General features: G+C 46.0%; 1 protein-coding gene across 3 annotated transcripts in view; it reads right to left on the minus strand.

The window, feature by feature from the left end:
- ETS1 (ETS proto-oncogene 1, transcription factor) overlaps positions 1-27942 on the minus strand; it is a 131936-nt gene that overhangs the window by 92367 nt on the left and 11627 nt on the right. For all 3 annotated transcript variants that reach the window (XM_043579799.1, XM_043579793.1, XM_043579794.1), the window contains exons 2-3: positions 25916-26001; positions 9202-9346 (exon numbers count right to left, since the gene is read on the minus strand). In XM_043579799.1, the coding sequence (XP_043435734.1) occupies positions 9202-9346; positions 25916-25984 (214 nt within the window). In that variant the 5' untranslated portion in view covers positions 25985-26001. The remainder of the gene's footprint in view (positions 1-9201; positions 9347-25915; positions 26002-27942) is intronic.

Consider the following 27942-nt stretch of genomic DNA (forward strand, 5'->3'; position numbering starts at 1 on the left):
GCTGCAGGGGGTACAAAAGTACCTTTTCTCTTGGACAGCAGTAGTTCTTAACTTCTTGGGGGTCTCAGATCACTTGGAGAACCAGAGGAAAGCCACAGACCCTTTGGAAAACTCCTTGCACGCAATCGCGGAGGCATCACGCCTTTCTGAGTCTCAGCCAGGTCAAGCACCCCTGCTCTATGAGAATCTGCAGGTCTGAGACTTGGCAGAAAGCTGTCAGGGTTGATTAACACGATGTATGAAGCGGGTAAGAAATCCAGAGAACAGCAAAGGTGACCAAAACCCTGCTTCTGTGGCTATTCAAATCGCCCACACCTCTGTTTCTCAAGCACCACTGCATCGAGTCCAGGGAGACGTGGGAAAGAGGCAGAACAGCCTGGGGAATCAGTAGCCCTGTTGTCTTGTTTGGTTAATGCCACCCTGCAAGGATGAGAGGTCCCACAGGTCTATTTTCTTCAGCAGCCAGAGAGTCCGAAAGAGCCACTCATTTTCACAGAGGTGGGAAGTGCATCTCACTGGGGTGTTCAGGAATGCACTGGGGGACGCACGCCCCTATTTTTATAAACCAGTGATCTGGGACAGGGGGTGGTCAACTGACTAGATTGCCACACCGGGGCAGGGTCTGAACGGAAAGCTGCCGGACCACTCACACTGGCAGCCTCGGAGAGCCGAAGGTGGCCCTATACATCAGCGGAAAGGTAATTTCTCTCACAGCGCAATTAGGACTCATGTTTGGCCTCTGACCTCTGGCCCAAGAGATATTTATGCTCTCCAGACAGAGAGCAACAGGGCGAGGGAGGGAAGGTCCAAGATGAAGCAAGGCATTTAAGAGGGAAGGGAAGAAAGGAGGGGAGGACAGGAAGGAAGGAAGGAAGGAAGGAAGGAAGGAAGGAAGGAAGGAGGGAGGGAGGGAGGGAGGGGGAAGGGAGGAAGAGAAAGAAGAGAGAAGGGAAGGAATGAATGGAAGGGAGGGGGCAGAAGGAGACAGGAACCTGATCAATTTACAGCAATCTATGAAATTGACTTTGGTGTTTGCCATTTCCATGTTCAGTGTGGTGTTTTGTTCCTCACCCTAATTCTGTGAGGGAGGCACTATTGTCTTACAAATGGGCAAACTGAGGCTCAGAAGGGCTCAGTGATTTGGCCCTGGGTACAGAGCTTGTAGGCAGCAGGGCCAAAACCTTGACCCCGAAAACCCTCGCGCTCGTTTCTAAACGGTAACAATCCACACGTGTGCTCTGGGTAGAGCGTTAGGCTCCCCTACCTATCTCTCTATCTCCCTGACCTACCTAGAACTCCCTCCGACCTCTTGCAACACTGCATCTCAGTGCAGAATCTCTTCTGTTCCAACCGTCTCTTGCCAAAGCCAGGCCATGGGCAGATGTGCTACCACAGACTGAATGGAAGGCATTCAGGCCCAGGGAGTTCACTCCCCTCTCCTCTCCTCCCTGTCTGGATCTAGATTTAAAAACTCTCTCGTCCTCCAGCGCCCTACCTCCTGGCTCTCTCCGCCGCCCGCGCCAGCTTCGCTGGCAGCGCGGGGGTTAACCCGCCAGCCCTTCGGAGCAATGATTTCTGTTTTATTTCAGCAGGGGAAGTGTGTGCCTGCCTGATTAGCCTGATGGTTTCCTCTTTTCCCATAACCTCCAGACCCCCATGGCCCAAGTGTTTACTCTCTGAAATAAAAAATCTGCTGGTGTTTTTCTTTTTGTGTGCTCGTGTATTTTGGGAGGATTGCAGAGGAGGGAGGCGGGGTAGGGGTTAGGGACGCGGAGGCTGGGGGAGGGAGCGAGACGCCTCCCCCTGCGGGCGGCCCTCCCCCACCGAGCCTCCTCCAGCTGCGGGCTCCAGGCTCAGACCCCTGGCCGCAGTGCAAGAAAGAAACTTATTAATGAGGGAGCTGGGTCGCCTGCTTCAGCAGCTATAAACACAGAGAACATCTGGAGAGAGAGAGTAAGAGTCTCTCCGCGGCCAGACACTGAGAAAAACAGGCTGTCTCTGCTCATCCAGCCCCCCACCCCTGCACGGTCCCACGCAGCCCTCTCCTCCCTGCCGGACTCCAGCTCCCACACCATTCACCCGGCCAGAGCTTTCCATTCACAGAGTGCAGCGGGGCCGGCTGAGCCAAGCGGGGGCCGACGCCAGGCGCAGCATCCACCGTCCCCAGCCACCCTCCACCCCCCACTCGAGGAGTGCCAGAAGAGGGGTCAAACTGCTTGAATCAAATAAGAACTCGGTGCCCTGGGGACCTTTTCCCAACTCGGACCAAATATTTGTGGTTTGAAAAAGTTCAGAGAACTTTTTTTTTTCCCCTCCTCCTCCCCAGCCCCCTGGGATTTTCAGTGCAATGTTGTTACATCCTAGGATTTTTGAGAAGCAATGCAGAGAGGGTAGCCAACAGAATGCTTGTATTCTGATTGTAACTCCGCGAACGGGTTCTTCTTCCGGGGGTCCTTCCTCCCCAAGCACCTACAGAGATGATTCACATCTGTGAAGACCTTTCCACTGCTTACCGCTCTGGGCTGCTGAAGTCATGAGAGAGAGAGAGAGAGAGAGAGAGAGAGAGGAGTCTCTGGTCCCTGGTGGGGGTGGAGCTTCTCTTTCTGGTCCTTACCAGGCTCCCTTCTCCCTTCACTGGTGAAATGAGACACATAAAGGATAAAATGGGAGGGTGTGAGAAAATTGCCCTTGGGCAAGATGAGTGGGCAAGATTCATTGGATAAGGGTGGGGCACCTAGTTACTTTGGCTCATGCTGAAATCATGCTGAAATGCACAAGAAGGAAGGTAACATTTATTGACCACCTGCTATAGGTCATGGCCTTTTAAGTGTTACCCCCGTTTAAAAGGAGGAAAAGAAGCAGGGTCTGCCTTGCTTCTGGTTGCAATCAGCACACGTAGCCCACCTGTAAAAGGTGAGGTCACAAGATTCCAGGCACGTTGATGCTCTTTTTCCATTATGCCACCGCTAAACCCTTTGTTTGGACTCAACACCCTTCCGCTTACACTCAAACTTCTTCCGATCAGTTCTTGTAATCTGAAGATGAGATAGCCCAGGCTCGAAAGCTGCCAAGGGGTCAGGAGGTGGGAGTAGAAAGGAGGAGGCGATGTGACGTTGGCGAGTAGGAGCAAATTGAGTCCATGGCCAGAGCGATAGCCTTCGTTTATGGAGAAGAGGGTCAGGCATTTGTAGACATGTCATTACCGGAAGACCAGAATAATATAGGAAGGGTGGAGGGTCGTTTTTTTGCATATAGAGTCTCTTCCTAATGCACTACATGGGCAAGGCAGGCCCTGCTTCTTTCCCTCCTGGCAACCTCTAGTCCTCTCTGGTCCTCTCAGAGATGGGATGCAGGTGGGGAGAGGGTACTTTTGCATCAAGCTTCCCTCAGCCTTGTCCCCTGGATGTGACTTGTCAGGGCAGCTGGGCCCCAGCCAGAGCCTTCTGCGAATGGCCAAAACCTAAGACACGGTTAGACCTTCCTCCTTCCCAAAGGCGGCATCTATCAGGTCAGCATCTGAGAAGGTCAGAATTTTCCCCCAGAGGAATGATGCACATCACAACAGCCCAGAAACCCACATACACACACAGGATCAGAACTGCTTTTAAAGAACCAAGAAACTGAAACAGGTCCTCCAGAGAAGGAAAACACACCCCGAATGAGGAAAGACCAGATATGTGTAGCAGACAGTGTTTAAAATACTGTTCCTTAAAACCGCAGGGCCATCTGAGATAGTCGGTTGAGAGGCCAAACCTGCTATGAGAGTAAACATTTCAGAGCAAGGTGAATGTCCATTCAACAAGTGTGCCTGGCATTCTCTCAATGTTCTCAACGCTTAAAAGCCAAACTGGAGGCATGTTTCTCCTGCTGAAACTTCCCACCTGGTTGTCAATAGCCCTTTCCAAACACTGGCCCGGGTTTGATCTCTCCCAGCCGCCCCGGCCCTCCGACAAAGCCCCAGGAGAGACCAGAAACTCAGTCTCCCGGCACATCTCCCACTTGAACTTCCAAAGTTTATTTGAGAAAGACATTCTTTCGTTCTACCATTTTACTAGTGAATTTATCGCGGAAATATTAAAGAGTGAGATCCAAAGTCGCACACGCTGCCAAACATTATCTTATATCATATTTCACACGGGAACCATTTCTTCTATTGTGTAAACGTACCCCCCCCATACACGCTTGAACAACGTTGCTTCGAGACAAGGGGTGAGTCTTCCCCTTCTCCGTGCGTCTCTGTTTCCAGTGGATGGCACTTGACCACCCAAAGTGTTCAACCAATCAGTGGGGTCACTTTATGACTCAGTGATACTCAGACATTTCTGGACATTTCGGGGCAAGGAGTGATGATCGCAAACATTCATATCGTGCTTACTAAGTGACAGCACTGCTTTGAGCTTTACATAGATTAAGTTAGTGGTTTTCAAAGTGTGGTCTCTGCACCAGCAGCACCTGCAGCAACAGCACCTAAGACTTTGTGAAAAATGCAAATTCTTCAGCCTTACCCTAGACTCACCGAATCAGAAACCCTGGGGATAGAACCCAACAACCTGCATTTCAACAGGCCCTCCAGGTGATGCTGACACTTTGAGAACCCCTGGTGTACAGGAGGAAATGGAAGTACAGAGACAAAGTAAGTTGCCTAAGCTCACCCGGTTAGGAAGAGTTGATGTGCAAACCCAAGCAATCTGGCTCCAGAATCTGGATTCTTTACCAACATACTCTATATACTTCCTCTCTCGTGAAGAATTAAGAAGTGGAAAGTATGCTGTAAATGTGAGCAGGTGACGTTTTTACCGTGTTTGATGACCAAAAGCATGCCAGGTGCATTCTACAAGAAGGTCTTACTTCTGAAATCAAGGACCGTGGTAATGACACTATAGGTTCATTCCCATAAGGGTATAAGTTGGGTATACTGTGTTCTGCAGCTACAGATGGCCCTAAGCAGTTATTTCGGAAAAGTGAACCCCGGTTACAGCATCATATCCATAAGTTTGGCTAATTCAAGACAAATCCACCCGTGAAATGAAAAATAACTTGATAGGATATCACTCTGGAAGGGTGCTCCATAAGCATCGTATTTTCTGATATGCACTCTTGTCATTCATAATACTGACATTAAATATGGACGGGTGTTAATCAGAGGGATGGACTGTGGTCTTGTGGCCTGGGTGTTCAGTTGGGTCTCCAATGTCAGTTTTCTAGTTCCCAATGGAAAACAGGCACGGCGTGGCTCCAGCTGGGTCTGGCACCACTCTGAGCTCACTCGCCCTATCCCAAAATGGTTTGCCATCTACTCCGTCCCTTCTCAACAGGGCTGCGGTTAGGAACTAGTCATAATAGTTAATGGCAGTGAAATGTCAATGAGTTCTTAGGGACAAGAAGTCAGAGACTGACAGAAAAAGTGATTCTAGCTATGATGATTGAGAGGAAGGGCTGATGTTGGGGACACAAGAGAGGACGGGAACAGAGAGGAGGCAGGGTCAGTGGGCTCCACTCCAGTCAGACTATAAACAGTAACAGACATTTCGGCCGTGTCTCGTGTAAGGGGCTCCATTGATTCACAAGGCTCCCTGACAGAGGGATGACGAAGAGCTGAGACAGAAAGGGCCATTCATTCATGCAGAACACCAGCTCGCCGTCCCCATTGGCTCTTGCGAATGGCTCCAGGCTGATAGGGAGGAGGGGGAAGAGGCGGACGGGAGGCGGAGGTAGAAATAAAAGAAAATGATGACTACAAGATTGTCATGAAGAAATGTACAGCTGCACAGGCAATTGCATGCAAATGTGGCTTCCCTTTTTAGCCGTATAGTTAATGTCCTCAGATTCATCTGTTGTGCTCTTTCATATCATATCATCTTCCCCTCCCCTTCTCGCCTTGTCTTTTTCCGGGCTCCCCTTCGTCTGCCTTCCCATTCAGCTTTCGTTTTCTCTTCCCATCCTCCTCCACTTCTCTACCAATACCTTTATTTCCTGTCTATTTCCACCCTTCACTGTCTTCCTCAGCAGCTTCTTTTACTGTCTATTCTTCTGTCCAACCCATTCTTGACTCTCTTGGTTACTGAGTATTCTCCCCTCCTCCACCCCCCCACCCCCCCCTTCCCCGCTCACCTGGCAGGCTCTCTCCCACTCACGGCTTCTCTTCGCTTCATTCTCTCTCTTCCCTCTCCCTCCCTCACCGCCTTCCTCCTCCTCAGCCTCTGCCCCTCCTTGAATAGGAGCCACATTATTAGCAAAGGGCCTAATGTTCCTGGAGTGCCCCTCCTGCTGGGTATTCCAGTCACTGACAGATGTGGAGTCCTTGGAAAAGAAGTTCATTCATCCCTTCTGCGAGCACAAAACGTGAGACAGGAGCGGGGGTGGGGAGTGGCCATGAGACGGAGGACGGGAAGGAAATTGAAGTTAAAAATAGGATAAAAGGAGATGAAAAAAAAATGTAGCGTATTTTTTTTCTCTCTTTCTTCTTACTCAACACATCTCCAAGGAAATGTGCTGCAGCTGGAGAAATCATTGGTTGGTCCACATCTTCATTTCCCTTCTCTATAACCCCAAATCTCCTTCCAAAGGACACCCATCACTGAGGAGGGCTGGACCACAGCCCAGAAATAATCGCTGCAACTACTTCGTCTGGACAGCTCAAAAGGCAAAGGAGGGGCTGCAAAAGCTCAGGGTTCTTGCCAGATACTTCCATCAGAGGGAGCCTAGGGCAGAGGGAACTGTGGACCTCACATTTGCGACCAAGGCACAGCTCCCCATGGAGGCTTTCTAGTATTTTCTGAGCTGTGGTTGTTGACAACCCAGGTCCTTTTAGGACCCATCTTCCCATCTTACTAAAAAGCCACCAGTCTGGGTGACCCCAGCTCCCTCCTTCTTGCAACAATAAAAGGGACGAAGTGGGGAAAACGACTGTATCATATGGCTCTGAATCCTTGCATTTTAAAGCAGTTTTGCCCTGAGAGGGTCTTCCCATGCATCACAGACACTGTGTCATTGGCTCCGAAAAAAAACCTCCTTTGCCTTTGAGGACCTTGACAAAGAAAAGAATGAAAAAACCATCTTTGCTTGGGAATTTATGTAGTTCTTAGCTGGGAAAAAAAAAAGGACCACGTCTTTTAGCTATGAAGAAGGGACATCTAATCTTGAGGCCATGGACCAGTGTGGAATAACCTCGGCTATTAACACGGCGTAACTTGCAGCAAACAAAAGCACCGTCTAGAGCAGAGAGGGTTAAGGCAAGGTAACTTTAACCTGGATTGCATTCGAAGACACAAGACTTAAGCCCAGCGGCATTGGTAAGTTTCAAGAATTATACAAATAGAGGCACAACCGTTCTGACCTTCTGCTTATACAAGTGAGACCTATTTGTTTAGGGGCATCTGGGTGGCTCAGGCAGTTGAGCATCCAACTCTTGATGTCAGCTCAGGTCATGATTGAGCCCCGCATCAGGCCCTGCACCTGCTTAAGATTCTCTCTCTCCCTCTCCCCCTGTTTCTCTCTCTCAAAAACAAATTTTTTTTTATTTAAAAAGATCTATTTGTTTAGAATCATAAAGGATGACTTTGTTTATCTCTTAGAATTTTAAGTCCTTAAGTCTAACCTGTGAACAGGTGCAAAATCCTCCCTGTCTCCTGTTTAAATGGGTAGATAGTTACTGAGACACTTGTATTTATGCTTGGGAGAACCGAGCAGAAAGTGACAGCATAATGTCTTATGTCTGAACTCCAAGGGCAGTGCCCCGAAGAATATGACAAATATCAATGGCTATTGACTTGAGAGACTAGGGAACACAAGGATTGATTTCATTCGGCCCTAGAGAAGAGCCAGGCAACTGGAAAGCAACTCACATGCCTTCCTTCCAACTCCCACCAAGATGCTACAGCATCTTGCTTTGTGTCTTGGTATTTCTGGTCAAAGACGAAGAATGGGCAACAAAACTAACACTTGTGTTCTCTCTCCACTATTATAAAAAGTAGTATACCATATCGTTATGTGGAGTAAAGAAACACTGAACAAAAAGCTGCATTTAAGTTAGTGCCCCAGTGGCTTTCTCCCTATGTTAGCCTCAGAATTAAATATTTTATTTTATTATTTTTTTTAAGTTTATCTGTTTCTTTTGAGAGAGAGTGTGTGAGCAGGGGAGGGGCTGAGAGAAAGAAAGAGAGAATCCCAGGCAGGCTCTGCTCTGTCAGCCCTGAGCCCAACATGGGGCTTGAACCCACAAACCATGAGATTATGACCTGAGCTGAAACCAAGAGTTGGACACTTCACCCACCGAGCCACCCAGGCGCCCCCAGAATTATATATTTTCCATTTGTGAAAGTAATGAGATTTCTTAGGCTAAGAATTCATCCTAGAAGAAAATACAGATTTGAACTGGCTTTTTGGTATTTGGATACATAATCTGGTCTCATGATCCATTGAACTTAATAGCAGAACCCACCACTTCAGAATCCCCAGATCAAGGTTTACATTTTGCAGTAAAAAGAAACTAACAAAAACGCTAGCAGGTAAGCACAGACTAATGGAATTTGTGAGATACACGGTGACTTCGGCAAAACAGAACGGGGGTAAGGACGCTCAAAACCTGTCGGGTCTTTGGGAGACAAGACCCGGGGGAGAACTCTCTGGAGGAGTTTGATTCCTGATCACCAGGGGGCAGCACCGTGAGCAGCAAGCCTGGGAGAGAAGAGAATGCTGGGAGGAGAGGAAGGAGGTCTGCAAAGGAGAGCTGAGAGGAGGGAGAGAGGGGACGGACCAAAAAGAAGCCAGACGCAGGTGGGCACAGGCGAAGAGGTCGAGGACAATGCGGGAAAGAAGATGAATGAAAGAAATGATGTTTTGTAAGAAGGCCAACTGTTTATCCAGCTCTTCCTTCAGGACCGCAGACCTTCTAGGCCCTTTGTCAACAATGAGGCTGCAACGGGTAACTCTCAGGAAATGCACAGTGGACAGAACTATTTACAGAATGGAGACCTGAAGCAACCCCTCTTGGGCTCATTCCTAGAGTTTCATCTTCCTGTTGTTGGAGAAGAAAGCAACTCGGAATTATGGAGAAGTCCGGGGACTTTCCACTGGAGAACAATAGCATCTTGTCCCCACATAAGCCGCGGCAGCTGTTGTTGCTACAGAGAATGCAGCCCTCATCACACTTCGCTGTCCTTCATCTCTATCCGCACCCCGAGCCTCTGTTCATGCTCCTACCTGAGCCACAGTGTTCCAGACCAGTGGGAACTTCCTGAGTGGCCATCTCATCCCAGAAGGGGTAGTAAGCTCTTTGCGGGTGATAACTGGACTGGAAACCACAGGCCATTCGAGGATCTTCGTAGGAGTTGATGGGTCCCTGCCTCTGTGACCAGGAAAAAAATACGGAAATATATTAACAGGAAAATCTCTATACTCTAACCTGAATGGGACAATAACCTCCTATCAAACAGCCACACGTGAGTAGGAATCATCCATAGATGACAACAAAATAGAACCAACTGTTGATCACCCCTCCCCCCAAAACAGACACAGGGAAGAAGGGTCTCTTACTCAGACTGTGCATGCACTGCCTTTCATCCATTTCTTTAAGCATTGGACAATGACCTTTCCTATTTTTTTTAAGTTTATTTATTTATTTTGAGAGAGAGGGAGGGACAGAGAGAGAGGGAGAGAGAATCTCAAGCACGCTCCGTGCTGCCAGCACAGAGCCCAACGCGGGGCCCGAGCTCAAGAACCAGGAGATCATGACCCTGAGCCGAAACCAAGAGGCAGACACTCAAGCCACTGAGCCACACAGATGCCCCTCCTAATTTTCAAATAAAGACCCGAGATTCACAGCAAGGCAGAATCTTGGCCATCTTTACACAATCCTGGCTTTTGAATTTTTATGTGATCTTACTCTGTAAAAACACCTCGAACGGATGTTCTTACAAGACATTCCATTATCATGGAACCAGTAGGGGACAAATGCCAAGGGAAAACCAAAAAGGGGGCCTACGTAATAATAATCACTCATTTTTCAGTCAATCAATTGTGCAGAAGTTTTGATGATAGTGATTGCCAGACTGAAATTTCCAGCTTCTCCCAACGGATGGGGACTTGTGCCGTCCTTTCATCAGCTTTAGGAAATCCATAAAATATAGCCTCTACCCAGTACTCCTTAAAGAAGGCAAATGGGCTGTGTAGGCGGCATGCTTGGAGGTATTTAAACCCTATTCTTTGAAGCTGCATCTACCTGGATTCAAATCTTGGCTGTGCCGCTTACTAGTGAAGGGCCGAGGCCTGTTCCCATATCTAAATCTCGGTTTACTACTCCATTATAAGATGGGAATAATATCTACCTCATATGTAGGAAGGATTAAATAAAATGCGTGTAAGAAAATTATATATAAAACAAAATAAAATATAAAATGCATGTTGGGGCATCTGGGTGCCTCAGTTGGTTAAGTGTTCAACTCTTGGTTTTGGTTCAGGTCGTGATCTCATGGTTTGTGGGTTCCAGCCCCACATCCATGCTGATGGCGTGGAGCCTGCCTGGGATTCTCTCTCTGCTCCTCCCCTGGTCTCTTTCTCTCTCAAAATAAATAAATTTTAAAAATTAAATATATATAATCCATGTCATAGCCTGTGTGAATCCTAATATAAGGTAGATATTATTTTAATGTAACAGGCCCTTAACATTCCTGGGATTGAGCAAGAGGATTAAAAAATAAGACACAAAAGGAGAAGCAGCAGATTCATAGAAAGATTTCCTGAGGAGTCTAATCTCCACTGGCCCAACCTTTATTTTCCTTTTTCTTTTTCATTCTTTCTCTCTTCTCTCATGGTCCTTCTACCTCCATAAAAAAATCTCAGTTAAGAGAATCAAACTCTGCTAGAATTTGATGTGGTTAAATCTATCGATGTTAAGGGGCTAATTAACAAAAGTAGCTTCATAGGTGGTATTCTCATCCCTGAAGGGTAGTTTGCTAACCTCCAGTAAGATTCTCTCATTCGAGAATCTCCTATGCCCTCGTTCCCCTTGAGCTGCAGACAAAAACTCAGCCCTATTCTTTTAGATTCAGCATTCACTATCTACACTCTCTTCCCATTTTTCAACTGTCCATTCACTTAAGCTCAGTAAAGACAACGAAGAGAGTATAGTGGCACAGACAAAAATGACCATTGAGGCCCAAAGGACATTTTGCGTGCGTTAATTGGGACAACATTCTCCATAATATTCAAAAAATCATTCAAAGTAGAGCTGGATGAAGTTTACTTTGGGGCTGTTCCACTTCTAATTGGGCCAACGGTGCTGAGAATGTAGTGATACCCTTGGAACTGAACAGAGTCATCTTGAGTTGTTGAGTAGCAAAGGCTAACGCCCTTGGCTTCTGCTCCCAGACCCTGATGAGAACCACTAGAATATAAATGGAGCAATGGTGTTCTGCTACCTATTTGGGTTTGGGACCAAGAAATTTAGGGAAATCATTGGCAAGAACACTCCCCTAAGCTTCAGTCAGAAAATGTTTCCTGAATTCCGGTTCAAACCACTTTGGGGACATTGTATTTTCATATTGTAAGCTCTTGAGGCAACTGCCTTTGAATCCCCAAGAATAGGTAAGTCTTCAATAATCCTTTGCAGCTGAATCCATTTGAAACATATTCCCTGGACTCCCTGTGTGTTGTTAATATCTGTCCCCATCTTTTGATATTTCCCCAGAGTCTTTCTCAAAATTCAATGTCAAGTACCCGAGCTGTAGGAATAGGGTCTTGAGTGAGGAAATTTTGATTCTAAATTATATAAAGGAGAAATCTAAGTTGTCTAGCCCTGTTTTCTTTTGGGACAGTGTGTGTATGGTTTGCCTAAACCGTTCTTGCAAGACCCTTCTAAGACAGCAGTCGATAGTACAGAGAGAATCCGTATAGATAGGTAATGGGTAGTCTGTTATAAACCCTGCGAAGGTAAGTAGAAACCTAAGGGGAACATTTTGTTTCTGCATTTGATATCACTTATTTCTTTTTTTACATTCATTACTCAAGTAGAGTTGACATACAATGTTACATTAGTTTCAGGTGTAGACCATAGTGACAAAACAATTCTGTACATTACACTGTGCTCACCATGGTAAATATAGCCTCCATCTGTCACCGTACAATGGTATTACAGCGTTACTGAATATATTCCCTATGCTGTACTTTTTATCTCCACGGGACATATTTATTTTATAACTGGTAGTTTGTATTCTTAATCCCCTTCACCTTATTGGTCCATCCCACAAACCTCCTTCCCTCTTGCAACCATCGGCTTGTTTTCTGTATTTACGAGACTGTTTCTGTTTGTTCATTTGGGTTTTTTTTTTTCTTTTTAGATTCCACATGTCAGTGAAATCATATGGTATTTGTCTTTCTCTGTCTGACTTCTTTCACTCAGCATAATACCCTCTAGGTCTATCTGCGTTGTCACAAAAGACAAGATTTCATTCTTTTTTTTATGGCTAAGCAATATTCCTGTGTGTGTGTGTGTGTGTGTGTGTGTGTGTGTGTGTGTCTCATATCTTCTTTGTCCATTCATCTGTCCATGAACACTCGGTGTTGCTTCCATATCTTGACTATTGTAAATAATGCTTCTATAAACATAGGGGTGCATGTATCTTTTCAAATTATGGTTTTTATTTTCTTTAAGTAAATAAATACCCAGTAGCGGAATCATTGAATCATATGGTAATTCTATTTTTAATTTTTTTGGACGAAACTCCATACTGTCTTACCCAGTGATTATGTAACACAGTTTGCATTCCTGCCAAAGTGCATGAGAATTCCTTTTTCTCTACATCCCTGCCCATGCTTGTGGTCGCTTGTGTTTTAGGTGTGAGGTGATATCTCATTGTGGTTTTGATTTGCATTTCCCTGAAGATTAGTGATATTGAGCATCCTTTTATGTGTCTGTTGGCCATTTGTATGTCTTCTCTAAACAAGTGTCTGTTCATGTCTTCTTCCCAGAAGAATCTGGATTATTTGCACTTTGGTTTTTTTTGTGTTGAGTTGTATAAGTTCTTTATTATTTAGGATATAAAGCCCTTATCGGATGTACCATTTGCAAATATCTTTTCCCGTTGGGTGGGTTGTCTTTTTGTTTTGTTGATGGTTTCCTTCACTGTGCAAAAGCTTTTCATTTTAGTGTAGACCCCAAAATTTATCATTGCTTTTGTTTCCCTTGCCTGAGGAAACACATCTAGAAAATGTTGCTAAAGGCTATGTCAAAGAAATTATTGCTTATGTTTTCTTCTAGGAATTTAATGGTTTTGTGTCTCACATTTGGGTTTTTAATACACTTTGAGTTTATTTTTGTGTGTGGTGTAAGAATGTCCAGTTTCATTGTTTTGCATGTCACTGTCCAGTTTTCCCAGCACCATTTGTGGAAGAGACTGTCTTTCCCCCATTGGATATTTTTTCCTCTTTTGTTGTAGATTAATCGACCATGTAAGTGTGGGTTTATTTCTGGTTTCTCTATCTCGTTCCATTCATCTATATGTCTATTTTTCAGTACTGTGCCAGTACCATACGGTTTTGATTACTATAGTTTTGTAGTGTATCTCGAAATCTGGGATTATGATACCTCCAGCTTTGTTCTTTCTCAGTATCGCTTTGCCTATTCAAGGTCTTTTGTTATTTCACACAAATTTTAGGAGAATTTGTTATAGTTATATGAAAAATGCTATTGGTATTTTTATAGGGATTACATTGAATCTGTTGATTGCTTTGGGTAATATGGACATTTTAACAATATTAATTCTTCCAATCCATGAGCATTGTATGTCTTTTCATTTGTTTTTGTCATCTTCAAAGACTTCCATCAATGCCTTACAGTTTTCAGAGTACAGGTGTTTCACCTCCTTGGTTAAATCTATGCCTAAGTATTTCATTCTTTTTGATGCAATAGCAAATAGGATAGAGACACATTTTTCAGGTTTAAAAGTTTAGACTTTCTCTGCTAAGAAAAGGCCACTGATGGCAAGATATACAGTGCCAAGAAGTGCTGAAGGAAAATGATCTAGACGCAAAGTGCAGGAGAGAGATGGAAGGCAGAAGAAGTACTTAGTGGGTTAGGGATAAAGCAATGAGGTTCCAGACCCGGGCAATGACAACAATGTAGCGGTGTGGTGAGTCAACTCCCAGCCTCTGATTAACAACCATGCGCAGCATCAGACTGAATTTATGCGGTTGACTTTTGTTTTTTGTTTCTTGTTTTTTAGGAATCCCTCCTGCCCGAAACCAGGCTCTTTGTTGTCAGGGATAGTTCATCCATTATTTTATAAATGGAAATCTATTTTTAAGACGTTATTTCCTCTTGAGCTGCCCTCAGTGGAACCAGAGGACCCTATTTTTAAGAATTAGGAGGACATAACGCACCAAGCCTACCGTGAACCACAAACATCTTTACTAACAGATGCTCCTGGAAGCACCATGATTCTCGTTATCTAGACACCTGCTTGTTTATTAGACATTTCACAAACTGACTTCATACCTATTTCACAGAGTATGAAAATGACGTTTTTACTCAAAAGAACCACATAGCTAGTTCCAATTCATTATGAAACTGTCTTAGTTGAGGAGAAAGAAGCAGGTTACTAACAGGTCAGAAATCTGGGCTGCCCAGCCCCCACCTCGTTGCCTTAAAAAAGCGCCACCCAAAATGAGTTTGAGTCTCTTCGCTGACACCTTCCTTTCCTGGCTGCAACTGGAGGTTGAACTCATGCGATGCAAGCGCCATTTGCAGCCCCCGTCACAGTTTGAAGAAAACCATCTGACGGGTCCTTCTTATTCATCCCACAGGCAATTATCGAAAGGAACTAACGCACATCACACACCTGCCCTATGCCAGTTGGTGTGCTAAACATAGTGCAGAAATGGTCACGTTGAATCCTCACCACAATCACGCAAGATGAGTATTTGTATCCCCATTTTACAGAAGAACAAACTGAGGCATTTAGAGAATAAGTAAATGTCCAAAGGCCGCACAGCTAATAAAATAATAAATATAGAATTCACACCCGGTTCTATTTGGTTTCAGACTGTCTTTGCTTCTACCTGCCCAACATGAAGCTTATTGGCTCTTGTACAGATTCTGAAGAAGGGTAACTGTTGTCCTGGGCTAGGTACTTGACAAATTATGACAACATGCATTTATGGAACAAATTTATACCATGCACCTGGTCTATGCCAAGTTTTATGTTAGATGCTAAGAGCACAGTATGAACAAGAAATGAACTTCACCCTCATGAGCACACAGACAAGTAAACAGGAAATTACAGCAAGGAGATATGACAGGGTTAAGTACCAATGTGCAGGGGGAGGGGAGTGGCAGCAGGTAATACTTCCTGGAGGAAGCAAATTAAGGTAACTGAAAGGTTGAGTAAGATTTAGCCTAGAACACTTGGTGGAGGGCCTAGAGAGCAAAAAAAAAAAAAAGACGATCACACTACCTTAAGGTGAAGAGGAACATATAATCTGTTTAAGGAAGAAATAAGAAAGATTCAGAGAGGTGATCTAGAGAGATAAAGACCGTGTTGCTCGGTGGTGATAAGCATGTGGGAAGAGTGTGCTCTTGAACAACGTGGACGCTTGCCATGGAGGGTAATTAGTAAAAAGTAAAGCTGGTGGGACAGGGTAAGATCACATTGTTGAGGGCCATAAATTCCAGACAGGAATCTGGCTCCGGGAGAAAGGCTTCGGAGGTTGCATTAGAGGTAGTGACACGTGCATCAATATGTTCTAGAAGACTCATTTGACTGTGCCAGGTAGGATGGGTTGGGCAGGAGAAGGTGAAGAAGCTGACACAGGCACGAGAGTACCTCACGGAACCCTCCTGGAGACTCAGGCAGAAAGAAAAAAAGCAGCACTACTAATCCTAACTCTGTTTAAAGTTTTTATTTTTTATACTAATTTTTGCATTAATTTTGATTGTTGAAAATATTGCATTAAGGCACATGTGGGGGGCTCAGTGGGTTAAGCATCCAGCTCTCAGTTTCTGCTCAGGCCATGATCTCACTGTTTGTGAGTTTGGGCCCCGCATCGGGCTCTGTACTGATAGTGCAGAGCCTGCATGGGATTCTCTCTCTCCCTCTCTCTCTGCCCCTCCATTGCTCGCTCTCTCTGTTTCTCAAAATAAATAAATAAGCCTCAAAAAAATTTGTAAACAAAAGAAAATATTGCATTAGGATCTCATTTAGCTTGATGACTGAGCACTGGGACACCCCTTACGTTTTGTCCCCCACCTGAGTGCATCACTGGTGTCCCGCTATTTCTGGTGCTGAGCAGGGGTCCAGGTACAAGGGCAGAGTTAGATCAGGGTTGTGAGGGCAGAGGCGAAGAGGAAACAAGAAACGTAAGTATGTTTCAAAGGGAGAATCAACATGATTTTCTAACTGACAGGAGATGAAGAAAAAGGGAAAATCCCAGATAAGGCTCAGAATGCTTGCTTTTATAATATAATAATGCAAAAGGTGAGTTTAAGTACATAAGTAAGGAGAGAGGAAGAGAATTTCACCTTTAGCTGTGTTTAGATGGAGTGATGACAAAACAGCTTGGTGGGGCGGGGGGTCCCAAAGGTGAATGCAGGATAGGAGAGGACAAGAAAAGGCACAGTTAGCTCTGGAGGCGCGGAACGTCCAGTGAGAGGACAGAGTCAAGAAAAATGGCTGTTCAGACAAAACAGAAAAGAGATCAAAAATGGGTCTGTAAAATTGCCTATAGTTTCACGAGACATGAAAGGGGAAAAAACAGCAAAGAAGGGCCTGTTGAAGACAGAGGAAGAAAATCAAGAAAGTGTACAGAGTGGTGGAAGCCAAGGGCAGAGCTTCAGGACCAAGGGCGGTTGGCCAGTGGCCACCAAGAGAAAGATGGCAGCCACACAGCCTTGGAAGGATTGGGGCCCCTCCCCCAGGCGTCTCAGGGAAAGCACACATTTTGCCCTGCTCTACCACACACAAGGTGACGAGCTGCCTGGGGAACAGCACTCCTCCCTGGCCTCTCGGGGGCTGTCAGAGGACATAGCCAAGCCTACATGCTTCACCTTTATGATACTGCAAACAGATAAAACAAAAACCAGGAAACGCAGAAACTACCAGGACGATGGACACACGCTCTCCCTGCTCTACTCTGACGGTGGTGAGCCAGCTCTAATGGCCAGCACAGCAGCTGACCACCTCCATTAGCCCTCCAGTCAAGGTCTCATGTACTTTATGACCTCTCCTGAGCTCCACCTCTCAAAGTTTCAGAGTCTGAGGCCTCTGTCTTCCCCCGCCCACATCTCCCTGCTGCTTTTTCTTCACAACCGCCTCCTCGCCCTTCCCCACCCAACCCTGCCAGACCTCACAGCTTTTGTCTGTTGTCTGCCTTCTCCCTGCCCCCAAAATTGGAAAAGAGGGAATAGGGGAATACTTTTACAACACGAAATCACAAACATATGGAGTTCTCATGTTTAGAAAGGTATGTGAGGGGCGCCTGGGTGGCTCAGTCGGTTGGGCGGCCGACTTCGGCTCAGGTCATGATCTCTCGGTCTGTGAGTTTGAGCCCTGCGTCGGGCTCTGTGCTGACAGCTCAGAGCCTGGAGCCTGCTTCCGATTCTGTGTCTCCCTCCTTCTCTGCCCCTTCCCTGCTTGTTCTCTCTCTCTCTCTCTCTCTCTCTCAAAAATAATAAACATTAAAAAAATTAAAAAAAAAAAAGAAGAGTATGTGTGATCCATTCTTCAAGTCCATTTCTGTCGTTAGCCAAGCAACCTTGAATGTCCTAGTGTTTGCCTACTAATTCCCTCCTTTCTCTTCTGTATGTGGGCTCAGCACACAATCTCTGTGGAAGCAAACCTGTCTTTTCTTGGATCGACTTCTGACTCCTAGGCGTTAGCCTTAGTATGAGGCCACGAGCATATGAGACCCAAGAACTATTTCTAGATGCTGCTGTTTACAAAAATAAATTAAAACAACAACAAAAGTCATTTTACGCCAGAAGCGAAGCTAAGTGAGCCCTGGATGTCTGCTTCTGCGGAGATAACTGTGTTTTTCTAGGCGTGTCACAGATGTTCATGCGCTCTAGTAGGCAGACTGAAGACTGGGAACCAGGAAGCCTGGATTCAAGTCCCGCTCTGCTCCTAAGGAGCTGTGTAACCTCCAGCCTGTCACTTAACCTCTTTAGCTTTTATTTCCTAAGGAGGCTAGCCCCACTGATCTCCGGCCTCCTTTCCAACTCTGCTCTCGCCTTCTGCCACCCTGTCCCCATCCTTTCTCCTGACCTGTGACCAACTGCCCCCATGAGTAGAGAAGCCTGTAGAGCCAAACGTTGCTCGTAGTCATAGTTTGGATTCATGGCATACGATGTCCCCCCTAAATTTCCGAAAGCCGTCATAGCGTTGTCCTCGTTCTTTCCTAAAGCCATGCTCAAACACTGCTTTGACCCCACGTCCCCCATTTTTCAGTAGAGAACAGGGAGGCGGAGGAAGTGCCTACCTCCGGAATAGCTCTAGGGGCTCTGGCACAGTAGATACTCAGGAAAGGCTGTGTGACCAAGAGACGAATCCTCACTTAGACCCTCTCAGCCCATTGCATCACTGCATGCAGGTGCCTTTCCACGGTGGGGGGGGGGGGGGGGGGGCTGCTGAACCCTGCAGCTTTTAATCAGGTCTGAGCCTCCTCCTCTGCCTCAGAAGATGCCAGACAAGCCAGTGTCTTCTTTCACTCACTGTCCAGTGGGTCACGGAGAAGGTCTTTCCACAAGAAGCCAAGGGGGGGTGTTCTGGGCGGACGGCGTCTGGCCTTCAGGACGCTGGGGCAGACCTGCTTCGGGAGGGCACATGTGTCCTGCTCCCTTGAGAGGCAGAGGGAAGGACGCAGACAGAAATACTCCTTCGCGTCCATTTAGCTTTCCTCAGCCTACTCTCAAGGAGGAGGGAGGGGAGGGTGGTGCCGCCACAGGAGAGGCGGGAACAGACAAAATAGGAAACTCTCAAAGGGCAGTTTAATTTTAGACTCAAGGCCAGGAAATTCTTTTTAAAACAATAAGAGCGCTGGGCTTGGGGCTGGGTGAAAGGGCAGGCCTGACCCACGGCAGGTTTCTGAGGGAGAAACGTGAGACGGTCCCGTAGAACTCCTCCGGGGACTGTGGCTGAGGCTGCCCCGAGATGTGACCGGCCCTGCTCGTGGCAGCCTGAGACCACCGCCCCCCCCACCCACAGCGAGCACTTAGTCACATAGCTGAGGGTCCAGGGGCCTCTGAACCTTGCCACTAGTCCGAGCTCCTAGACTGGACACTTTCCTGTCGAGAGACCAGCGGTGAGACACGGGTTACTGGTCGGCTTCTACTCCCTCGATGTGAAGCCTGCAGACTCCCAGTGGCTCCAGAGGTGACAGCCCCAGGCATCCCATGGTGCACGGAGAGCAGGTGTGGTGACTCAGAGCCTCGTTAGGAGATGCTGGGTGGTGGATAGAAAACTCTCGCCTTGGCCAAAAGATGGGGCAGTAATTCCAATGTGCCCAGTGGTCCGCTACAAGCTGGGGTTTGGGTTTTTTTTTTCCCCCTAACTCGGGGAAGACCCACTTCCTCATTCATTAGGCATAGAGATGCAGGAATGAGAGTCTATTAGAAGTTCTTTTACACTACCACACATCTAAACAGTGATTAAGATGAATTCCGAAGTAAGGAGTGTCCTTAGCCCCGAGTCAGGGGATCTGGGTCACACGCCAGTCTCTCGCCAGCTCTGTAAACTCAGGCACCTCCTTTAATCTCTCAGGATCTTAATTTCCTGATATCGGGAGATGGCCTCTCGGCCGTGTCCTGGCTCTAAACTCCTTGAGATTGTGCCCACTGAACTCGGGACCTTAGAAAAGCCTCACTTTTTCAGATGCTGGAAAATACAGACATTATCGGTCTTTCCTTCCATTTTTCTGACCGGCCTGAAGTATCCATTTATATTCCAAATTTCTTTCGCACGTTTTCTCTAATCCCAAAATGCTTCATCCATTGTCCTCCGGGATTTGCAGAGAGAAGGAAAGGGCGTCGGTGCTGGGCTCCACAGTCAGTGACAAGCGCACACCCTTCCCAAGAAGGGCAGGGACAGCACAGACTCCCCAATGACCACTCAAAGGCTGGAATCCTGAGGCCTGTAGGGTGGAGGTGAAGAGTGTGCGAACAGCCCTGGCGAAGAAGGGAATTGCTTCCCAAGGAGGCCCAATTAAACTGCAATTACTCAAGATAAGAGAACCAGGTCTGTTTACACAATGGGGTTGTAAACCACCAGCCCATTACAAGAGAACTTTGATCTGGTGGCAAGGGAGCTGTTTCTAGGGCAGGGGAGTGATGAAGCAAGGAGTTTACTCAATAAGAATGTCTCCATCTTTACCCCAGAAGCCCCGTCTTGTTGTGGCAACACCCTTGCACGGACAATAAGTGGAATCATCTCCACTCCCCCCTCCATGCTTCCATCCAACACAATCGATAAGTCCAGAGAAAGGCATAAGGGAGAGAGGCTTAGCTGAGGTCATCTTTGTGGGAGGCTCTCAACACGCATTTTCTCATGTAACGATCATGATGGCCTCACATGGCAAGTTATGCTCTGTCTTTTAAAGAGAAGAGGACGCTGAAGCACAGAGAGGTTAAGTAACTTGTCCAAGGTCACATGGCCAAGGAGTAACAGACCAGAACTGAACCCAGATCTCTTTGACTCCTTGAAGTGCTTTCCATTATAATTGGCTGGGCTGCATTCCAGAGCTGCCTGGCCCAGGACTGAAGGCTCTGTCTGAGGCTCCTGTAAAAGAGGCGGGAACAAGGGGGGTGGGGTCGCCCTTCTGCCTCACCAAGTGTCAGAAGGTAGAAATAGAGTTACGTGGTGGAAAAAAAAAAAAAATAATCCATCAATCAATCAATGATGAAAGGAAGAAAGAACGTGTACAAAAGGGAGTCACTCATGCCACGAAGTGATTGGCAAAGATTCAGCCTCAGAGGTCTCTGTGCTGGGAAGCTGTGTCCGAGGGCACGGCGTGGAGCTCATCTCTGCAATGTGCTTAGCTAAGCCCCATGGCCATGCCACTCCCGCTTGCAGGCACCGCCGTGGAGACTCAAGAAGGCTGGCCAGCGCCGAAAGTTCCTCTGGAAAAGCCCAGGAAGGACAGAGGCCAACGCCTAAAACCAGCCAGTGGCTGGCAGCCTTCCTCTGTCCCTTAGAAAGCTGGTATTCGACCCGGACTCTGGCATATGTCCATCAGTCCATTCAGTGATCCTGTCTCTGACATACCCCTGGCTTCATACCATGTTATTCTACACAGTTATAGCAACTAAGTGTCCAGTAGGTATGATTGCATTCATACCACTCATATCATAAAGTCACAAGTCGGGGGCGCCTGGATGGCTCAGTCGGCGGAGCGTCTGTCTCTTGATTTGGGGTCAGGTCATGATCTCACGGTTCATGAGGTGGAGCCCTGAGTTGGGCTCTAGGCTGACAGTGCGGAGCCTGCTTGGCATCCTCTCTCTTTGCCCCTCCCCTGCTGGTGCACTCTTTCCCTCAAAATAAATAAATAAACATTAAAAAATAATAAAGTCACGAGTCAAAAGTCTTTTGCTGGGCAGTTTCTGAAACACTTCTTTTCACTCAGGAAATATAGTTGCCATATTAGTAAGAGAACATTGGATCCAGAAAGAGTAAAAGAATGCCAGGTTTTTAATGCAATTACCCCACCTCGGGCTGCATGGGATGTTTCCCAAACCCAGAGCCTTAGCCTAGGAAATTCTGGCATCTTAGATCAACCTCTTGGGTATTGGGTTTTCCTGGGGGATCTGGCCCTCCGGGAAGCCACTCTCGCCCCAGCAGATTGCTCTACCCCCAAAGGACTGAGCTCTGACAAGAGCTGAGTGGGCAGGACTGTTCCTTTCCTCTGAATAGTTCAAGGTGCTTCCTAAAGTTTGCATGGCCCAGGGGTCATTAATCCCCGTGGACCTCCCCCACACATCCTCCTCGCTTTCAAGGTGGCCAAAGACTGTGACATGTTTGGTCAAAACCAGGAGCGACTCATCCCTCCCATTCCTGCCCTCCCCCAGCTCTGCAGCCCTGGTGGCCTGAGAGGATGACGCAGGAGAGGATAAAGGGACCAGCACTGCTGGGGACTTCCAGGGCTCACCATAGGCTTGCTGAGGTAGCATAACAGGAAGGAGCGCTTCCTCCCCTTGGATGAAAGGGTCCCTGACACACAACCCATACTCGTACCTGAAAAACGTCACCCCCTCCCACACAATGGCCAGACAACTCCCAAAAGCGCTGCCGCTCTATCCCCCGGGTATGACATCACCTCATTCGTTACCATGGTCTCCTGAAGGACTGACCTTACAAGGAGGAAAGCATGTATCCTGGTTTGGACACAGGGACCCCGAAGCAGATATTGTGAGTTCCCCCTACAATGATTATTCCCTGACCGTGGCATGAAGTTTCTAGCTGTTGCTGTGATTATTGTAAGGCTTCTTCTGGTACAGGGCATGATCAAATAATGCTAATGCTACCTCTCATTTATGAATAATGAATCAGAATTAGCAGGCTTCGGGGACTGGAAAGTATTCGGATTCTGATTTAGATCGAAGCCGACTCTAGATCGGACAGTTAAAGCAGCGTGTTAAGCAGAAGCCCTCATAACACGAATATATGCTCACTTGTTTTTCTTTTCTGAGATTTCCCTTTCTAGAGCAATCGTTTACAAGTGGCAAAGACCTGCTCAGACCAACCTGTACACGTCACACCATCCTCCCTTCAAACTTGATCCTGGGGCGGCTGCAAGCAGGGCCTCTCAACCTCAGCACTACTGACATTTGGGGCTGAATAATTCTCGGTCGTGGGAGACTGCACTGTGGATTGTGGGGCTGGCTAGCTGCATCGCTGTCCTCTACGCCCTAAATGCCAGGAGATGCCACCACCAAGTTCTGACAGTTAAAAACATCACCGAATCAGGGCACCCAGGTGGCTCAGTCAGTTAAGCGCCTGACTTCAGCTCAGGTCACGATCTCGCAGTTTTGAGTTCGAGTCCCCGTGTCGGGCTCTGTGCTGACAGCTCAGAGCCTGGAGCCTGCTTCGGATTCTGTGTCTTGCTCTTTCTCTAACCCCTTCCCAGCTCATGCTCTGTCTGTATCTCTCTCTCTCTCTCTCTCAAAAATAAATAAAAACATTTTAAAAATTTAAAAAAATAAAAATATCACCGAATAGTCCCCGGGGGGGGGCTAAAGCAGCCCTATTAAAAAACTCACTTCTCTACAGTTTTCCTTCCACCCTCAGCTTCCCATACCTGAGACAGAGTTTCTTTTCTCGGTGGCCCAGCCTAACCAAATTGGAGCCGAGGGCACCAGGCAGGAGGATATGGATTATTGGATTAAGTACCTTTGGTTGACCTGTAGATAGAGAGGCTCCAACAGAACTGACTAGACCCGGGCGCCTGCGGCTTTGACGTTCTTGTCTGGGAAAGTTAATGAATCTGTGCTCACTCCTTCACGAAATCTTAGATTGGGATCGAGGGTGTGAGATCTGTTAGTGTCGCTAATGCCAGTGCCCCAAGGCTACAGTCTGCAGGCAATTTACAGATTCTTCAACTGTTTCTTATAACGCAGGCTAAGGTTGGGGGTCATCTGTAGGAGCTGGTTTATTGAACCTGAGTTTGTACTGAGCGATGTTATTTGTTTGTTTGTTTATTCATTCGTTTGTATTAGGGAGAGTATACGCAAAGGAGTTTCAGGACTTCTCTGCTTGCTATATGGTTCTGAAAGGTTGCCTAACTAGTCCCAGTGATGGAGAAACTAAGGCCCAGAGAGAAGTTATGCGTGAAAGTGCTAGGGCAGTAACTTAGCAGTTCTCTTATGCAACCTTCTGCTTTTGCCCAAGCAATTCTGAAATTCACAGCAAAAAGGATCCCACACGCTGATAATGCTTTTCAGATATGGCTGTTGGGGCTGGGGGTAAATGCGTTCTTTGTTTTGAAACCAGTGGAAACCACTTAAAATGCATTAAAACTAGCCAGTGTATGCAGTTGGGGGTGGGGTCGTTCGTTGAAAACATGTACCCAGAGTTGGGTTTTGGTTTTCTAATTTCATACAATTTCCAGATACCCTGTCAAGGATAATTTACTCTTATACCTGTGGTTTGAATCCTTAACATAAAAATGCATTTTGGTGTCAAAAACATAATAAAACAAATACAAAATTTGCATGGCACTGCTTTTTAAGAGAAGTTATTCATCTTGTTTCGTTTGGTTACAGGACCGCTAAAGAGAGTTAACATAGGCTGGTGTTTAAATCTCTTCTTCCAAAGCCAATGATATATTTTGCCCTGCAACCGCAGCATGCTTTATCTGTTTTAACAAATCTCTACAATATCATCTTTAAGAATAAGTTAGTGTAATTTGCGCCAACCTCAGATGATAACCTCTGTGTGAGAAACAAGAGGACCCCTCCCCTGGAGATTTTTCCAGCCCCTTATGTGACCTGAAAGTTAAGGCTCTTGGCAACTCCTACGAAGCAGAACTGAGAGACCACTGGTCTGGACTTGTTGTGTGAGTGCGTGTTTCTAAACATATTTCCGGTGGTCATTATACTCTAAACTTTTTCCTGATTCTAATTTTTTAGAAAAGTGAATGGTGTTTCTATGAAAACCGAAGCCATTTAAAACAGAAAACAAAACAAAACACCAAAACAGGTGTTTCAGAATAGCCAGGAAAGAGAAATGTGATAATCACTCCTTGAACACAGAACAGCTTTTGAGCACTTATTTTTTTCAGTGCCACAGAGAATCATTTTCAAGTACATCACATCTTTCAATAGACAATTACAACGAGAGGCCATGGTTAACTTCAGGTTACCAGTGTTAAAAATTCTGCAGAACCACACACAGGACAGTCTAGGACTGGAGTCAGAAAAGAGCTCTGGTCTACTGGTGTCTCTTTAGACCCATAAATGTAGTGCAAAGAATTAACAGTAAACGTATCTGTCCATTTCCAGAGGAAGTGAAAAGAGTTCAACATTTCTGTTGGCTGTCTTTGCATGAAAACATACACAATTAGGAAGGAATAGTTAATAATACATCAGCTAATATTAAAGATTCATTGAACATTGAGATGGATCAATGATAGCATTATGGGATTGCTCTCACAATACATTTATAAGAAATTCATCTAGGGGTGCCTGGGTGGCTCAGTCGGTTGAGTGTCCGACTTCAGCTCAGGTCATGATCTCATGGTTTGCTTCATAAGTTCGAGCCCCACATCGGACTCTGTGCTGACAGCTCAGAGCCTGCTTCCAATTCTGTGTCTTACTCTCTCTGTCCTTCTCCCCCTCATGTTCTGTCTCTTTCTCTCAAAAATAAATAAACGTTAAAAAAATTTTTTAAATAAAAAAAAAAGAAATTCATCTAAACATTCTACTGATGACCACATAGCTTGGGTTGGTCTTCTTTCCTAAGGGAAAGAAATTTTATCCAGTTCTATTTTAAAGTTCCTTTTACCTCTCTTATTCTGAGATACATGACATTTTCCTATGAAGTTACTATCACATTCCCTAGTTTTAAATTCTGTGATTAGATGGCTTGGGTTATTTAGCTCTATCGATATGTGAAAAATCTTCACCAAATGAACTGAGTAATGAAAAATCATCTGGCTTTCACCATTAATCATGGTTGAGTTACATTCTCTGAAACACAAACATATTTTTTAAAATAAAACCTTTGTAAGCAAGTCCATCAGTCTTGGATTTTTATTTTATATGCTGAGAAAAAGACAGATAATCTCACACTTTAGCTCCTCCAAAAGATTCAAGGCTGATTCCAACTTTGGGGGTGGGTCCCCGGCTTCTCTGTCCAGGAGGGGTTAGGATGCAGGAAGGAAGGGGAAGACAGGAGAGGCAGGTGGGCAAAGGAAGAGCAGGGAGGGGTCCACTTACCGCCACCGCAGGACGCACTGCTGAATAAGGGGCAGGGCCACTGGCTGTGGAATCCACAAAGTAGCTCATCCTCAGGCTTTCAGCACCTGCATGGGAGAAAGTCTTCACTGAAGCACCAACGTGTGTGCTAGAACCACAGCGGGTTCGAATCTTACAACGGGATGTCTCCCAAGGAACCATAGAGTTCACCTCTTTATGCTACAGAGAAGGAAACTAAAATTCAGAAAGATAAAGTACATGGACCCTTGGCACACAGAGAATGAGCAGGCCCCAGACCGGGACCCTTCTTGACCACAAGGCAGCAGGGATAGCTTCCGTGAGCTGTAGACAAGAAGCAGTCACAGCATCTACAGAAAGACCCTCTTCTAGGGTTTCTGGGCAAGCACCAGGTCTTAGTGTCATTTTTGGTAACAGCCCCATCCATATATCACCTTCCCTCCACCCCAACTAGGTCTGCCACATAGCAGGAGCTCAGCACTCAGGTGTGGTGTGAAGTCATTGATAAAGGAGTAAAGAAAGAAAGGTCTGAGGGGAAGAAGGACGGAAAAGCCCTATCTAAGAGACACATCAACCAGGACCTCAAGACACAGATAAACAGAGAGAAGGCCTGAAAAAGGGATTGAACATTATTCATCTGGGGCGGGGGGGGGGGGGGGGGGGGAGGGGAGGAGGAGAAATGCTTTTAAATAATTCTTGTCCAGAGCTGTTATCTACATTGAAAATCTGGATGTCAAGAACGCTTGAGAAATGTTCTGGCTGAAGGGATTTTCCAGCTGGCTGTCGGTCATCAGGAAAATCATTTATGTATCAAATATTTCTGTTGATCTCAATGCTTTCTAGAGTGCATTAGTTCACACACTTTCATAAACTCAACATTATATACTTTAAAAAAGTCTTTCTTGAATGATGTACACGAGATGAAGTTCCTAGGCACATCATCTGAAGGCCAAATTCCCATTGTTTAACAAATGACATTTTAGCTTCAACTCCACTGCTTTCCAGTTCAGCTTTGTCTTTCTTTACTCCTGCTAATATGTAAAGCCACTGGCACATTTCAAGAAAAATAGAGTACTACCTGTCCTATGTGGTGTTGGTTCACTGTCTTCATTCAGGTGACAGCCAGTGAGCAGGTCTTCCTTCATATGAAATGTATTTAAACGATAATAGGTAAATGGGCTCAGCAATAGAAAATTATACCCACGAAGGGCTAAATCACAGAGCAACTAATATCATATGGTTGAGATTCGTAAGCTAGAAACCTTCTAAAGACATAACTTACCCCAGGACTTTGCTTATTTGCTTTTAACTAAAACTTTACTTCTCTTACCATGCGTTTTCTCAAAAAAAAAAAAAAAACAAAAAAAAACAAATAAACAAAAAAAAAACTGCAGGCGAGATAATATTAATTTTAAAAAATTAAACAACTACGGGTAGTTAGGCTACATTAATCAAAATTTTGTTCCCTTGTTTTTAGGGGGATTGATCTCCACTGCAGCAAGATGGCCCCCGGAAGAACGCCCGGCGGTGACATTGAAGAACGGAAAAAGATCCAAGTGTGCTAGTCCAAGGACATTGTTAATATCTGTTATCAGTGGTCACCTATTCAGTGCTCATTCCTCAGAATAATGAGCAGCTGCTATGTATCAGAGCGCACTGGGCACTGACCATGAAATAAGGTCCATACAGCACAGCTCAACATGGACGGGTCCTGACCATACGTTCTGAAGATAATCTCAATGAGCTCATTGTTCCCTTCCTACTGAAACATCCCTTACTTTTAACCTTGAAATCAGGTGCAAAGGTCCCAATGAAACATCATCAGTCTATTCATCCCCAGTTTTGATCTACTCCCAGATGAGATTTACAAGTTAACAATATGGAGTATGTCATACCTCGAATGGATTAACCATGGTCAGATTCCCTAGGGAAAAGCTGGCCATCCCTCCAGCCCTGCAAGGCAACCTATATCTTTGGGGAATGTCTAGGTATGGGGTCACCATTTGTGCCAGCCATTCAGCCCTCCAGGG

This window comes from Prionailurus bengalensis, chromosome D1, assembly GCF_016509475.1.
Source record: "Prionailurus bengalensis isolate Pbe53 chromosome D1, Fcat_Pben_1.1_paternal_pri, whole genome shotgun sequence".
NCBI classification, from domain to species: Eukaryota; Metazoa; Chordata; class Mammalia; order Carnivora; family Felidae; genus Prionailurus; species Prionailurus bengalensis.